This window comes from Pteropus alecto, unplaced genomic scaffold (assembly GCF_000325575.1).
Source record: "Pteropus alecto unplaced genomic scaffold, ASM32557v1 scaffold164, whole genome shotgun sequence".
In the NCBI taxonomy this organism is placed as follows: domain Eukaryota; kingdom Metazoa; phylum Chordata; class Mammalia; order Chiroptera; family Pteropodidae; genus Pteropus; species Pteropus alecto.
The window spans coordinates 17,710,224-17,727,438 of NW_006439568.1; the positions used below are offsets into that span (position 1 = coordinate 17,710,224).

At 35.2% G+C, this 17,215-nt stretch overlaps 1 protein-coding gene across 1 annotated transcript in view; it reads right to left on the bottom strand.

Moving 5' to 3' along the window:
* Positions 1-17,215, bottom strand: part of ZFPM2 (zinc finger protein, FOG family member 2) — a 420,267-nt gene that overhangs the window by 134,183 nt on the left and 268,869 nt on the right. Inside the window, exon 5 of the mRNA XM_015592968.1 lies at positions 9,117-9,228. Within this exon, the coding sequence (XP_015448454.1) occupies positions 9,117-9,228 (112 nt within the window). The remainder of the gene's footprint in view (positions 1-9,116; positions 9,229-17,215) is intronic.

A 17,215-nucleotide genomic window follows, 5' to 3' on the forward strand; every position in this document is an offset into this window, starting at 1 on the left:
AACATATGGTTTGGAACAAAGATAGGCAAGCTCTTCCTGTAAAGGGCCAAATAATAAATATTTTTGTTTTGTAGCCTTGACGGTCTCTGCCACAAACATTCAACTCTGACGTTATAGGGTGAAAGCAATGCATCAGATTTGATTTGAGCCATCTCAGTGTAACTGTGATGGGAACCCATTATAGGGTTATATGTGTTTCCACTTTTCTACTTTCTCTGTGAAACAGATGCAAGATTATCATCTAACAATGCATGTTATACATTTAAGGAGACAGAAATCTGAAATAGTGACCTTGAAGATTAATTAGAAAAGTAAACCTGTATTAATAGGCTACAGACACTAAAGGTTCTCAATCACCTTGCCATCAAATGTCATGTAAACTGGTCATCACTGCTGTTTGCAGTGGCGGTGGTTCGTTTCTTTTATTTTGACCACAAGTTTTTACATGGCACTCACTATGGATAAGGCACTACTCTCTAAGACTCACTTCTGTCCAGAGAAAAGGGGAGAGAGAGTTGGACTGATAAGAATGGGGGGATTGTTAGGCCAGTAAAGTCCACAGAAAGAGAGAGAGAGAGAGAAGAATGAGGGGATACAAGAGAGTGATTAGAATCGTGGACTAAGTCAGATAACCTGAAAGTAAAGACAGGAGGGGCTGGTGGAAAATGATGGTGGTAGGCTGAGAGGATAGGAAGTTCATTTGGAGTTCAAAAATTATTGCGGTAATGAGTCCGGTAATAACTGGATTAAGGCTGATGATTTACTGCTATCTTCTAGAGGGGTATAGCACCAACAGATAAAGTCTTGGTTTTATTAATGGATGGACCGGAGCTTAACCTTGGACCCAAAACATTTACTGAAATCCCGACGTGATCATGTGCCTCAGAACTTTCAGCAGCTCTCTGCTGCCCCCTGGCAAGGACTTCAGACTGAGCCCTCAGCTGAATCTACAACACGGTCCTCAGAGACTTTTGGAGGCTTGTCCTTCACTGGTCTTATTTGTAAACTCTCTCCTCAAATGTCTTCCTCAAACTTATATTCAACTGGCAATAGCCAACCCGAATCCGCATCCTCTGTCAACTTTGCCTTGACCACACAAGACTAAACTCAGTACTGTGAAACCTTCACCAATTAAAGCCTTTCAATAAGCTCCTTAAGTCAGGGGGTGTTTCATATTCCTTTCTATTTCTCAAGACACCTGGGGCGTATCATGCACAAAGCATGGGCTCGATTACATTTGTTTTATTTGGAAAATTATCTTATGAAACAAAGTGTTGGGACATTCATAGAGATGCTAAAGAAAAATAAATGTATCACTAGGAAATAATTTAAATTCTATGGATGAGGGACACAGAATTTGTCCTTGTGGGCAAGGCAAAGATTTCTTTGTTCTTTTAGTTTGGATTGTATACAAAGAAGAGCAAGAATGTAGTTAAGACAAAGAGTGATTTTCATTTGCAAATATTTTTCTTAAATCGTATAAGAAAAATAATCAAAGTGAAGAAAATTATAAAAGAGGGATACAAAAAAAGCTCCCCAAATCTTACCACCTTTACAGAAATACTTTTATAATTTGGAGATATTTCTTTCCAGTATGTTTCCCTGTGCATATACTTTTTAATATAATTATAATCCTACTAGGCACAAAAACTCATATTCTGTTTTTTTCACTTAGAACTGTAACATAAAAATTTCCTCTATGTAATATGCTTTTTAAAGAAATATTCACAGTATCTTACTCTGAAAAAAATAAATCTACCCTAAAGAGTTGTCCCTCATTTTAGCTGACAAGGATACTTTTGGGGGTAGCTTTCAAGATCAGCATCTCTTTGAATGACAAGCTAACATCCCTGAATGATAGCGAGTCACCTCTCTAAAGACCCCACTCTTCGTTTTTCACTTTTATACTTAAAAAACTGATATATTCTTAGTTCTTATCATTTGCGAACATCCTAACTGGCTTTTTACCCCTAAGAGACAGAAGCTTCATTCATGCATGAATCCAGGGCAGTTTGGGATACTTTTTCTCCAATATATGATAGCTCATCTAATCCACTCGGTAATTAATAGTATTATCATACAGGATTATTTATCAATATTTCATTAAGGAAATTCACAGTGATATTGATATGAGAACAAATGTATTTTTTCACATCATATAGCATACATTAATAATAACTAAGGACATAAAGTATTCAGTACAACCAGAACCAGACTGAAATAACATCGGTAAATCACTAACATAATTGTAAAAACAGCAAATGCATAATAAAAAATGAAATGACAGAACCCCCGATAGCTGCTAAAGTTGCTGTCATTCTGCAATTTGCAACAGACAGCTCTATTGCAAATAACATAGTCACTAGTGGGGTCACTTGTCTTGACCTTAAAAACCCTTGAGAAATGACAATTTGTCTCAAAACGGTGGTGCTCTAAAGCAGCCATTTTTATGACCACTGATTCCTAGAACAGGCATAATAAATTGCTCACTCCTCAAAACGTCTCTCATTCTTATAGAACATAACCAGAAAAAGCCTCAGATGTTCATGAAACGTGTTAGGTTTTCGGCATCACGTTATCCTGTGGTGCTCTGCAATCAATTACTGTTATACCACCATCATTAATAATTTTCTTAATGAAAATGATTCTGTTGATCTCCGTTGTATTTTAATTATCAGAGTTAAGCATAATTACACTGCAGCTCTGAGCTGGCATGTGGACTCCTTTAGGGCGCAATTTTGTTTTAACACACTGATAATGTAATTTTACATTGTGTCAGTTTGTTTGGTTATTATCCAGTTGTACAATTCCACTGTATTCCTGATAACAGATAATAACCTTAGTACCTCCTATATCCTGAAGTCATTTAAAAAGCAATATTGGAATTCTGAGACTAGCTAACTTAATCGCCTTACAATTTTATAATTCCCACTGCTAAATATTTGGTTCAGGCACTCACCCTTTTTTTTCAAGAATACTGTAAAAGCAAGCAACAGTTATATATTTTCTATGAATGACAGAATGGTTAAATAAAGGCTTAAAATAAGAGCACAATTTTCTCCTTTTACATAATAATTTCTTATTTATATCATATTAGGTAGGACCTTTAGATAAAGTTAGACATTAAATTGTAGGCTGGTTTAAAAATTGGCTGCCACATTAGACAAGGCTGTTGTTTCAAAATCTTAATAGCATGCAACAGATCCTCTATTTTAAGGTAGAAAATAGTCCAGACTTTTGCAAGTGTCTTTATAATGAAAGATCTTTGTTTTGAAAAGTTGATCAACTTAGTGTGCAGAAAGTTGCTCACCGAAGTTAGGTCATATTAAAATTTCTGTCATTATTCAGCAGTGCCTATATAGGGCCTTGAACAAAGGAGACAATCAATATAGACTTAAATATATTAATTGCATGGTTATATTTATGCAAACAAGCAAAAATCACTTGGAAGATGTTTACAGAATGATATGAAGATTGGTTTTCTATATGACTTAAAATTGCTGTGATCTTAAGAACAACAGAGAAATTCATGAAAAAGTACTACTGTCATTGCTGTTCTAGTTTTTGAACACTGTCTCTTTAAAGCCAAACCACAGAATGAGAAAAAAAGTTTTGGTGATATACATGTATGCAAATATGTGAAGAACAATAACCTGCAACCTTGGCTTAGTAAATGGTATCTTCAGAACTCTGCTAATTGTATAATTGAGAATTGGGACAATATGCTCAAGATTGAATCCCAATTTCATCATATACGAGCTACATATACTTGAACTATTACTTAACTTATCTTAGCCTCAGTTTATTCATCTGTAAAGTGGGAATAATGCTGCTTACATCTTGAGTTTTTTGTAATGGTAAATAAGAATACGTATAGTGTTTAAAACAATACCTAGCATAGAGTAAGTGCTTAATACATGGTAACTGCTATCACTGTTATTATTATCATCAATATCATCTTTATGTTGGCATTTTATATGACTTTGATTAAAAATAAAAATATCCTGTGCTCAAAATTAAAAAAAAAATATCCAAAATTATCTTCAGACAAAGGCTTTGGGCCTCTGGTTCTATAAACTAGTTCTCTGCAGATACTATGGGTTCACAGTGACTGAATGGAACTTATGGAATTCTTGGCTATAAACCTGTATCAGGTGATCATGTTTTCTTGCATACTTGTTTGATACAAAAACGGAAGCTTGGCTTCATTTCCTCTAAATTTGTACTGACTTATGACTACAGGGCAAACCGAATAGAGTATAAGATAATTGGCAATATAATACTTATAATAACACACACAGTTATGTGTATGGGTGCTTCTTCCCCGAAATTCTGTGAGATAGCCATTGCTATTTAATTCTTACAGCTAAGAAAACAAGATTTAGAGAGGGTAAAGATTTGCCCAATGTTACATATGAGCAACAGTTGTTTTTTTACAATGATATTATGCTTTCACATAAAAAGAAATCTCTGTGGTCAAGGTGGAAGTGAGAGTTAGCTGATACTTTTCACTCTTTCGATTGACAATATCTGTTTTATTAATCTGGACACCTAGATAATGCGGCTGCTCTCAAGTAACAACTCCATGAGAGACCAAATAATCATTCCTGATATGTAGTGAAGTGAATGAACAAACCCCATGCTAAAGGCTTAATTTTAAATACTCAAAAACATAAAACTCAAAGTAAGCTATTTACTTTTCACTTATAAGAAAGGTCACCATATCGTGTAAACACAAGAAAGTAAAGAACAGAATGGTAGATAGAAAAGAAGACAATCTCTGATGTTCAGGAGGCATTAGTGGATTTTGGCAGTAAGTGTTCAGGCCTGGCTCATCCTCACCCCAGCAACCTCCCTTTAACTACAGCACGGGGCTTTTTAGTTTTCTTCTATTGCAGATAAGTAAATTAGAATTATCTGGAGTCTGTTGAGAATAATGGCAAAAAACAGACGACCCAACAAGTCTGGTCATCAATGTCTGGATGAGCTAACCACTTTCTGGAATGACAGGGTTGTCAAGGCAGGAAAAGAGTACATCAGATTATAATATTAACGCCAAATAGTGTATTTTTTTTTTTTTTTTAGTTTAATAAAACAAGATGATGGCAACCTGTCGAATAGCATTAAGTGATATAATTTTGTATTAATTATTTGATGGATACCCTAAACGTGAAAACTTTATAGTTAATTTTATTATTAGCCCACGTTTAATAATACTTCAAGAAGTATGTCTCTTAAGTGGTAACAGTTACACATTTAGTGGCCTGTCTTACACACCATAAAAAAACTTATCAAAAATTTCACAGTCAAGGCAATGTTTAAAACACCACACATAGGCACTTTGCATTCTATTTGTAAATAGGTACTGATATACTCTCTGAGAACCAGGTCATATAGTAATGATTTTGGCATTTTCATAGAATTCATAATTAATGTACGTTTTTAGCTAGAAAACAAATAAAGAACTACAATTGTGATGTTAAGGATTTTTCATCTTCAGGAGGAGCTTCTTAGACATCAAGAATAGTGTGTTGCATTGGGGTATACAGACACTAGCCCTGCGAGCAACCATTCTTTTTGTGTGTCTGGCCACAGCACTCTGGTTTCATTTGGGAAACTATTTTTCCTCCATTTTGGTGGCTCACGTGGGGTTAATTCTACTCTTGTGGCTCTAGGATGACTGTAATCAGACAGGGAGAGTCATGGTGATTAATTGGTTCAGGGATTGGTATGTGACATGCCCCAGTCAAAACCCAGAAAAACCCTCTTCTCACTGGAATTGTTATGCCACCATCTGAGGAGAATATTTCTGAGAATGAAGCCTACAAAAGAAAGAAGAGGGAGATGACAGAGACAGTCTGAGGACAAAGTTTAAACAACTAGATTAAGGTGTTTCTGAAGTCCAGAACACCCTTGGACTCACAGATAAATTCCTCTACTTCACACAAACACACACACATGCACGCACGCACACCTTAATTTGTTTTTTCACGAGTCAACTTCATTGGGTTTCTATCACTGGAAAACAAAAGAGGCCCGACTAATAAATAACACATACATCATGAAAATGCCTCACACATGAGTCAACACCTGTTAAATCAAAATTGCCAAATCCTCCCACCTACAAAACTTGTTTGCTTTGAGGACAGTTACCTGCAGCCTGTGAAGATGGAAGGCTTCAGAGCCCACGGGGTCTTGGCAGGAGCACTTCCTGGAGTCATATTTTCCATGACTCGAATGACCGCTACTACAATCCCAGAATACGAAGGTATTCGCAGAACTTCACGACCTCCCCACAAAGGCAATCCGAATGCTAGGAATTAACAGCAGGCCCCTGAAGCCCATCTAGGGGATGAGAGTAGAGTCTACAGCAGAAGTTCCCTGAGTGCATTACCCAGAGCACTAACCAGCGTGTGTCCATTGGAAAGAAAAACAAAAAGCACACACACATACACATACACACTTTGGGAAGTTCCGCACTATAATATATACTCTGTGATTTCTGGGCATAAAGGTCTGAATAGTTTGAGAGGATTTACTCATCATGTAACAGTGGCAGTGGAAAGGCAGAGTCTCACAGGGTACAAAGGGTACAGGATTTGGAATTGTCGAGACCTGGATTCAAATTGAGCTCCATGTGAGTTCTTCATGATCAACCATAACATCTCTGTAATTCACAATTTAAAATTGTGTGAAATGAAAAAAAGCACAATCTAGCTCACTGAGCTGTTTGAAATTTTAGTCCAGGGAGAACGTATTCTAACATGTATAACTCAGACCCTAAGTCAGACAGATGTGTGTGTGTGAGCCCCACTTCAAACACTGTACATATAAGCTATGTGACCATGGAGAATTATTTAACCTACGTCTCGACATCACCTTTTGAAAATGAGGTAGTATATTATTTACCTTATAGAAGGTTTTAAATGATGATTAAATGAAATAATACACACATGGTATTTATTTCAGTCCCTGATACTTGAACTGCAATACCAGCTGCTCCTGTAAGTTGAACAATATCAAATTGCCTTTTGTAGGTTAAAAACTATTAAATGGCAGGAATTCATATGGTTCATTATCATAATATGTGAAGTGTCTATTATAGTTTCTGGCAACCATGCATCATTTGTTTATCTGGTCAACCAATCAATATTTATTTAGTACTTTTTTTTGTATAGGCAACATGCCAAACCAAAGATAGAAAAGTAACTAAGACACGGTCCTTGCCCTTGGGAAACAAGTAGATTGAAAAGGCAGGTAATAATAGCCAACTTTTTACTTATTCTTTTCCTAAATGCATAATAATAATAAAAAACAAAGCAATGAAGAGCAATGAGAGAATTCGGTATGGGAGTAAAGAGAAAAATTTCAGGGATGCTTAATAGATGGTGGCTATTATTATCCATATACAAGACTAGCACAGTTCAACTTAATATATACTTTTTGAGTCAGTTAATTAATTAATAAGCTTCCATAAATTACTCCAAATTTATTGCCACAAGGCTTAACGTGTATCCAACCATAATCCAACCATAATACAAACCCAAACATGATGAAGTTAAAGTACTCTACTGAACATGGAATTATAATTTTGTTATTATTTTCCTTATATGACAGTGTAACAATCATTTCTTCTAAGAGAATGCCTGATTTACAACTCCGTTGGATTTGGATTATGATAGAACAGCTATTCTTGGTTCCTCCAATATTATATTACCATTACGAACATAAGACATTGTGCAGCAAAAAATTATTCCCAGTAACTGACTCTATATTCCAAGGTTCCGTTTGTATTTTTGCATTCTGAGTGCTGGCATTGGCAAGCTGATTCACTGCACTATTTTTTCCACTTTGACAGACTGCATGGACATATCCTGGGAAAATCTAACTTCCCTTCCAGCTAAAAGCTCCCACCAGCATACCACAGGTATTTGGGGTTAGAAAATGAGTGGGTATGGGACCAGCAATTATAGAAGGAAAAGGAATATAATCAGATCCTAGTGTGCAGATTGTTTTTTTAGCTTGCAAATTCCCTCCTTCCGGTGTTTCAACTTTCAAAGGCTTAGGGTAGTTTAAAGGCAATCCTCTTATAAGTGTACAAATTGTAATGATTATAGGAACAAGTTGTAATTGTTTCTAGCAAGTTTTTAAGAGTCTTTGATGTTATGATTAGTGTTTTATATGTTAATGCATTGATAGGGGTGCTTATTTGCTTGTTCCCTTGTATGCTTTTATGGTTTCTAGGTTCAATGTGCAAATAAATCTTTGATCTCAGTAGGTCTATTTGGTTAAAAAAGAAAGCTAAAAGAAATTAAACATGAGAAGCACAAGGTTTTGTAATATTTACGAAGAAGAGAGATTAGGGATTTTACTGTAAAAGTACAGAGCTCGGATCCATAACGTGAATATAGAGCAAAGTGCCCCAAACCATAGCACACATGAGGACGGGCCTGTGTTTTGGACAGCCAGTCCGATGATGTGCCATCATGTACCTGGCAGCACCTCTGTAGCCAGGGCATAGCTATATGACGCAGTCCTGGTTGATGTCACACTGAGCAAACTAAAGGAAAAGCTCTGCAAGCCATCACTTCCTCTTTCCTGTTTGCCTCCTGCCCTTCAGAAATCACCATGGGGAAGGATTCTCAGTCTTTGCAATGGTTTCATTTTCAACTACTCTCACATCATGACTGATTTCCAGAAACTGGCTGGAATGTAGTGCCTCCTGGAGCATGCACCTTAACACGAATTGCTAAATTTCACAAGGAATTTACTTTAATAGATAATGGCTAAGAGAGGAATCTGGGATTTCATCAATCTGGCTATTGATAAAACTAACAGCAAGGAAGGTATTTCTCAAGCCACTCAAATATGTTCAGAGTTTAGGAAAATGTGTATGACGCTAAGTAATTAATGGTAAAATAACTTTTGTTTTATGGAGTAAAGAAAAGAAAACAGTAAGCTTTGCTGCAAATACAGGTTAGAGAGATTCATAAGAGAAAAAAGAAGAGAGAAGATCAAATTTTACTTTGTAGTCCCATTCCAGCTCATTTGGTGCTATTTTGCAATGCTCGGGTTTCAATACTTTCAAAGAGAGAGGGAAATGATCTTGCATTTACCTTTGCTGTACACAATGCAATTGTTTTTGTTGTCTTCCACTCCTTGCCAAGTCACATCCAGGAGCCACTTGGGACCAGCAGTCAGCACCATTGGGACCTGAGCCTTTGTCTTCTGTAGAAAGAATGATAACAAACAGATGCCATTTGCTTTTGTTGATTAAAAACTTGAATAATAACTGTACTAATCATTTTATTTTTACAAACAACTAAATCTCCCAAAGCATAATCCAAGTCCTTATTCCCCTGTCTCATGATATCTTTTTAAGACGACAGAAGCTGTAAAGCTTTACTGCTTTCACTAATCTGAATGGAAGAATTATTATCAAGGATTTTTTTTTTTTTAGCTAAATGATATTGGATCAGATCTCCAAGATTAGACAGATCTCTTGTGGCTCTGAATTATAAAGAGAATGCAGATGACTTTCACTGCAAAGAGCAGAGTGTTTAGAAGTGAACTTTAGACACATTGTACTTTACTATCAACAGGATCTCACTATTTCCTGAAACAGACAGGAAAGAATTTAAAGAATCAGGATCCATTTCAAAGCTCTATCCTGAGCAACATTTATATTAGAGTAGGAATTTATTCTGAGTGAATAATGAAATCTACCCAACCCCCTTTGCTAAGTGTGGATATGTATTCTGACTGTAACTGAAATAATAACAATGCTAATGATTCACCATACATTGTCTCCAGAAAGACTATAAAAGAGGAATTGTGAATAAATTTAAATGCAGAGCAATTAAAGCATGATATCCCTCGCTCTGAGAAGCACACAGAAGTAGGGAGAAGGTGACGTAGTTCTGACAAAATACTTTCTGTGTACATTTTAAATATAAAGTTTAAAAGGTTCATCATTTTAGGATGTGTAGCATCAAAATTATTTCTTTAACTAAGGTGATAAATTTACATGGCAGGAAATAAACTGAAGAGGAATTAGGTAAGCCATAGCAAGACTCCTCTTTCTGGAAGAGTCACTGTGAACTGGCATTCAGAATTTTATCATTCACCAGCCCATGTTCTGTATATCAAATATCATGAAACCACAACAGAGTACAATACGAGGGTCTCAAGGTAATTTTTGAACTGCATTTTCACCTAGATATGATCCTGCCAGAGATCTCAGCTCATTGTGGGACTTTCTCACATGTTATGCGCTATCACAAATTTCCCAAATTGGCATTAACAAGTATTCACTTGAGGAATTCCATATAATCTGGCTCTTGCAAATCTCTCAGGAATCTGGAAAACCCATGTCACCTGCTAAATGACAACAATGATAGCACATGAGACATGAATCTATTGTTAACTGAAAAGTCATATTAAAAACTATGCATAAAATGAATGTTAACCCATTTCTTGAAGTACCAATTATTGTAAGAGGTGAAACTACCATAAAACATACAACTTAAAGGAAAAATCTCCCATGATGAACAAATTTAAAAAGAAGTTTGAAAAAAATACCATAAATACTAAAACAGAAAAGATGGCAAACCAGATCAACTACTGTAAGAAATACTAGCATACTGATTTTTTGTATACTTTGATTCATTTTAAGTTCTTAATTTTTCAACTATGTATCTTAATATTTGGCAAGTAACCATGAAAAAGTGTTATCTAAAAGCCCTGTAGGAAAGAATTTATATATTATATATTTTTAATAATCTAGGCAGAAATGTCATCAAGTTTTCCCTATGGTTATCAGTTTGAATGACCATTTTTCTTTTTTCCATTTTCAAAATAAAATTTGAGGACAAGCAAGCTTCTTCAAACTGAAATGACAGTGACCCATATCCAATTAAATATGAGGTCTCAATTATGCATATTTCAGCTTCTTTTGCTACTAGAGGAACAGTTAAGTCCACAGATCAGGGTCAGCTGGTCTCCAAGCAGTAAGCAAAACAAGTCACAGGAGACAGTCCACCATCTAGATAAACCTGTGTATGAGGAATTTAGTGGTCGTATTTATAACGTCTACTCTCTTCTGATTTTAAACAATATTCAACAAAACAGATTTCAACAATAGGCACCTGGCCCCATTTCTCCTGTATTCTCTTATTTCATATGAAAGACATGTGTTTTAAAATATTTAATCTTTATGTTTCATAGTTCTTAAAGTCACATGGATTTCTACATAAGAAAACACCTTTTATAATTTTGCACAGATAATACGAAAAATAGATACTGATCACTTAACTTCTTTAGAGAATCTCTTAGTGTAAAGTAAATCAATTAATCTTCCATTCATTTCACAAATCAACCAACCAACCCAGTCCTGTGCTTGGTGCTAGAAACATGATGAGGCCTTTTTTGGTGAAGAATACAGACACACTAAAAAAATATATATATAAAATGCAAAAAGTAGCATGGTAAATAATGCAACATGATGAGTAAATTGTTTGCAGATCAGTGAAGGGCAAGAGAGAAACTCCTGTCCTGTGGATTCTAGGAGGATATCATGTAGGAGGTGACATTCGGGCAGGATCTTGAAGGATAAACAGAAAGAATTTGCAGTTATGGTAAAAGTATGGGCATAGTCCGAATAGTGAATATGAGAGTCGTGTGTACAGAAAATAGTGAGTAGAGGCTCTGGGACTCTGATCTAAGTTCTTATAAAATCTTTAGAGTTGTTGTTGTTATGTAGAAAGCATTAGATAAGCGTTAGCTGTCATCATAATCAATATTATTATTATCATTGTTGATAAGAGGAAGAAAACAGCATGTGTGTCTGGAAGGGCAGGTTAGAAACAGATCTTGAAGGATCCTTTTTATATTAAGCGAAACCTTTTGTGCTGACATCTCTAAGAAAAAAAGCCAGTAAAGATGGTTTAAGCAGGAGGAATAAAGGTCTTATTATTTTTGCTACTTGTGCAGGTATTTTGTTAGATACTTCTCTTACTTATTTAGTCCTCATGCATTTTTAGATAAAAAATTGCAAGTCAAAGATTAAGTAACTTCTTTTAGGTCAAATAGCTTGTAGAAGGCAGAGCCCATATTCATATTTAGCTCCGTTTCCAAACTACTACTCTTGGGTGAACAACCCTCTGGGTTTTCCTGGGACTGAAGGATTTCCCAGGATGTTGGACTTTCAGTGCTAAAACTGGAAAGTCCTGGGCAAACCGAGATGAGCTGTGCACTTCCAACCCTACTGTTACTGTTACTGAAATCATATTAGTGATTTACAAAGATTGAGCAGTTGCTAAATGTTAGGTGTTAAGTACTCCTCCAGAATTTTCTTTCCTGATTTTTCAATTCTAGGAGTTAGGTATTAACACTTTCTCCACTTTGCACATGAGCCAATGAATATTTAAAGGAGCTAATTTTGAAGTACAAATAAATATCGTTACTATCTCTCCAAATGATAAGTTAGGCATTACGCCTTTTAAAACTTTGGAAACATTTATTATATCTGGGCACAGGTAGAAGAATCTGACTTATTAAAAACTGAACTGAAGAGGAAACAATTTCTTTTACTCCAAATCAATAAAGCTAAAGCAAAAATATAGCAAAGATTTGCTGAAAGCTATATACAAGCTGTAAAGTAAATAAGTAGATAAAAAATCTCAAGGGACCAGTTATTACAGTTTTGAGGAGGTAAGTCAATTTCCTTCTGAAGAAGTCAACTTTCGTAGAGATTGACTGCCTTCAAAGAAGATTACCAAATGTGAGAAGGAAGGAGTTAGTCAGGATTATATGAAATCTACACTCCAGCAAAATCCATGAATAGAAAATAACAATAATATCCACATTGATCATTAGGTTCATTTTCTCATGCCTCTGTCTATCATAAGGCTTCATATAAGTCTAGACTGTTAAGAGTGGAAGCAATTTTATTTTACATTAATGAGTTTAAGTCCCTAATTTCACAAATGAGGAAAGTAAGGCCAAGACGTTTGCCTAGCATCCTACAGAGGATAGAGTTGGTGCAACATGTTGGGAAAAGAGTGGATAAAAAGGTGTGGTAGGCAGAAAATTAGTCCCCCAAGATGTCCATGCTCTAGTCTCCTGGAACCTGTGAATATGTAAATATTTTAAAGATATGATTAAGGTTTAGGGCCATGAAATGGTGAGATGATCCTAGATTATCTGGATGGACCCAATCGAAACACATGCCTCTTGAAAACAGAAGAGAAAAGTAAAATAGTAAAGAGATTCCACATGAAAAGGATTCCACTTGTCTTTGCTGCATTGAAGATGGCATGTTGAGGCTGCAAACTAAGGAATGAGGTGGTCTAGAAACTGGAAATGGCCCTCAGTAACAAGGAGCATGGAAATAGGGATTCCGGTTCTGCAAACTCAAGGATCTGGATTCTGCCAAAAACCGGAATGCTCGAGCAGAGAATAGATTCTCCCCAGAACGTCCAGAAAGGAATGCACCCTGACGATGTGATTTTGGTCTGGTGAGAACCACACTGGACTTCTGATCTACAGAACATTAATAAATTTCATGTTGTTTTAAGCCACTGAGCATGTGGTAATTTGTTTTGGCGGTGACAGAAAACTAATACAAAAGACATTTAGATTTATTGACTTACAGTTTTAAAAAAAATGACAACTTCCTTATCAAGTGTGATCAAAAGTGTGAAACAACTTTTCTTTAATTGGAATAACACCAAATCTACATTGCCATTCCAAAATCATTAGACATGTTTAATGTTCTTGCCTTAAAGTAGGAGAAATACACAATGGTGACTGTGATAATTCTTGCTTCTGTACTGAGTATTTCAAACAATTCATGATTCACTATTGACCTTATAGTTGAGGTGTAGCAGACAGGACATTACTGTTCTTGAAGTCAGATGATCTAGCTTTGAATCCTGAATACATGCTACTGGTAGGCTTGGTGATGGGAAAATCACTTAAACTTGTGAGTTCTGAACTTCAGAATGCACTCTTGCAAAATAGGGATAATAATTTCTATCTCAAAGGTTGTCTTATAAAACAACCAGCACAGTGTTTAGTATACACGGATGCATGTCAAACTTTTGCTGAATACCTACATGAACATATAAATTAAAAATGTACAAAAAGCATTTACTGAATCTATCTTGACTATTTCTAGGGCACTGGTAATGTTTATAGTGATTAGCATAGATGTCAAGACAAAACTATTATTCAATTTAAAGGTGGTGGTACTCATTAGTGCTATTGATCCTTTATTTCCAACTCTCCACTTTCTACGTCTCTCTTAAAGTTAGGTATAATCATATGACTTAATTTGGCTAATGAAATTGAACAAGAAATGACCCATGTCACTTCCACACAGAAGTGTAAGAGCCAATGGACAACCGCCATGCCTTGCCTTTGCTGAAGTAACCTTGTAAGCCTGTAAGGAGGAAGCCCTAGTAACCACAATGGCCACAGAGCACGAGAAAGAAAGTTTTTAATGCAAAAAGCTATAGTGACATTAGGATTGCTTGCAACCTCAGCAAAACTGAGCTTATTCTCAGTTATACAAAGGTGTTCATCATTTTTTTGTGTATTGAAATAACCCATGAGTTTTTATAGGTTAGAGTTTACGCTTTATCTATATCTAGGCAGTCTTTTTCAGTAATAAATCAATTCAAGGTACATAACAAGAGCCCTGAATTTCAGTTACGCTGGAATGTTTTAAAAAGAAAAAGAAATAGTGTGCATTTTTGAGGCTCCACATTGTAAGTTTAAAATTCTGTGCTCCTGGATACTCTCTGAACCCAGAGTTTCATGCTTAGACAGTCTACAACTAGACAAACTTGACAAGGACAAAATGGGTCAAAAGTGTCATTTCTTAGGAATAATTAGAATCATCTAATGTGGATAAAAGAGGTCAAACTAGCAACCACTTCTCACTAACCTTTGGAGTTACTGGACCGACAAAGGAGGTAGCCTTCAATAAATGTTTATACTCAAGCCAAAAGGTTAATGGAGATAAAAGTAGACAGCCCAAAGGTAAAGAACAGAGGATAATTCTAACCCAAGAAACTGGTACATAATGTTGTCTTAGAGATTCCAAATTTTGTCGGAAATATTTGTTGAAGATTTCCAAAATAAGGCTTAGGAAGAGCTAGAAGTCTTAGGTAAATCTGACCCATGAGAAGAGCCTGACATTATAGCCTTTTAAAAGAACAAGATATGTCATTCGATGGAAAAACTGGCCTCCACTGACTTTAGTTTAAAGAACATAACAAAATCTAATTAGAGAATCTCAAGCCAATGCCATGAGATGTAGCTGGATGTTGATGAACTGTTCTTGGTGTGTTGCTTCCATAACTAAGTGATAGTTAAAAAGGGCTGAGGCCTATTTGGCAAAATTTATATCTGTATTTTAATGATTCATAGCTGTTTCTATTCTCTCAGCTATCAAAACAAATTTGATAGTAGGCATAAAATATTCCAAATTACTGCAGACATTAGATTTATATAGTTAGAACCAGAAAAACTGCCAATCTCCCCGCTCCCCCACTGCATTATTCTCTGCATCTATATGGAAAAATGGCAGCGCATGTGATTCGATTATGTACTACCACAGGGAAAATTTCATACAGTAAAAGTTTCAGTTAATGTATCCAAGTAGTTCTCCACACTGAAATTAAAGTCAAGTTCAATCAGAAAGTCACAAAAACATTGTATCGCTCTTCCTTTAACTGTGAAGTCTAGTGACGGTGAGCTTGGATTAAAAAATTTCCTTTATTAACACCCTATCCTAAGGACGCATAACAATTTAAAATTGTTGGCTATCTGGAGTTGAAAGAAATATCAAGTAATAATTCAAGGCCTTACATAATTGTATTTTCAGTAATTCTGGGCATGATATATAGTCTCAACATTACTAATTTGACTGGAAACACAAAACTTTTAGTTTGATGATTTCCACCCAATAAAACTGTGCTTTATAAAACTTTCAGTTTGATGATTTCCACCTAATAAAACTGCGCTTTTTAGTGAATACCTTTTTAAAAAGTTATACAGGACACTGTGTAAATGAGCTTGAGGCTTATGAGGCAATTTTTTTTCTTTTTTTCAGAAAATAAAGTATTAATTGAAACTACATAAACAAAAACACTCGACTCCATGTGGTCACATTACTTGTGTGATGATATAAAAACAGGTTCTCAGCAATAATACCCAAATATTCTCCATGACTAATTCATGTCAAACATCATTCAGATGTGACAAGGAGAGAGAGAGAGAGAGAGAGAGAGAGAGAAGAGAATTACAGATTTTAACAAGTCACCTCAAGAATTTCCAAACTCATAGCAAGTATCTTTTCTATAGTTGTCTAAAAAAACCCTCAACTTTAAGTTGAATTGATTATCAAGTTTGCATTGCTTGAAAAAAACTGTCGTGCTAGACACATTCCCAAATGCAGGCTCAAATAAATGAAGAATACTCTTAAATTAGAAAATATGTGAAAAGTCTAAATAGAAAAGACATCAGTAATGTGATATAATAAGAACCACTCACTATATGGTTAGGTACAGAATGAATTTATGAATGGAAATCCCAGAAAGTTTTCATTAGAATAGTTTCTCTTGAGCATAGTTCTACAAAATATCCTTTAAGGACAGCAGGAGAGTGAAATTCCAGAGAGCTTCTGCTAACAAACTTCTTCAAGTTCACTGTGGTATGTAGGATCTCAAACATGATAAGAGACTTTTCAAAAACAAAATGAGTGTGAAATAAAATGATAGAATTCTTGGCTACTATATTCATACTCCTTATGTCAAAGATAGTTTTATCTCTATGAACCAAAAATTTAAATAATCATTATCTCTGAGGTATATTTGCTTTTAGTTTTCAAAATTGTTGAAACACATTATCTTAACGTGTCACTTCTTAAATATGAGAATTTCAGTAAAAGAAATAATGATCTTTTAGGAAAGGGAACACAAATAGTTCAATTATACAGGTCATTAAAACATCATCTTTACTTCCAAATTAAAAAAAAAATCATTTTCTGATATTTAGAAAAATAATATAAAACTATTATTCGAGAGTATTCAAACTAAAGACACAGATATTTCATGTTCAAATGGGAAGGATCTCTAAATGAATAATAAACATCTAAGATACCCAGATATTTATTATACTTTCATTTTCAAAAAAAGAATAGACTCAT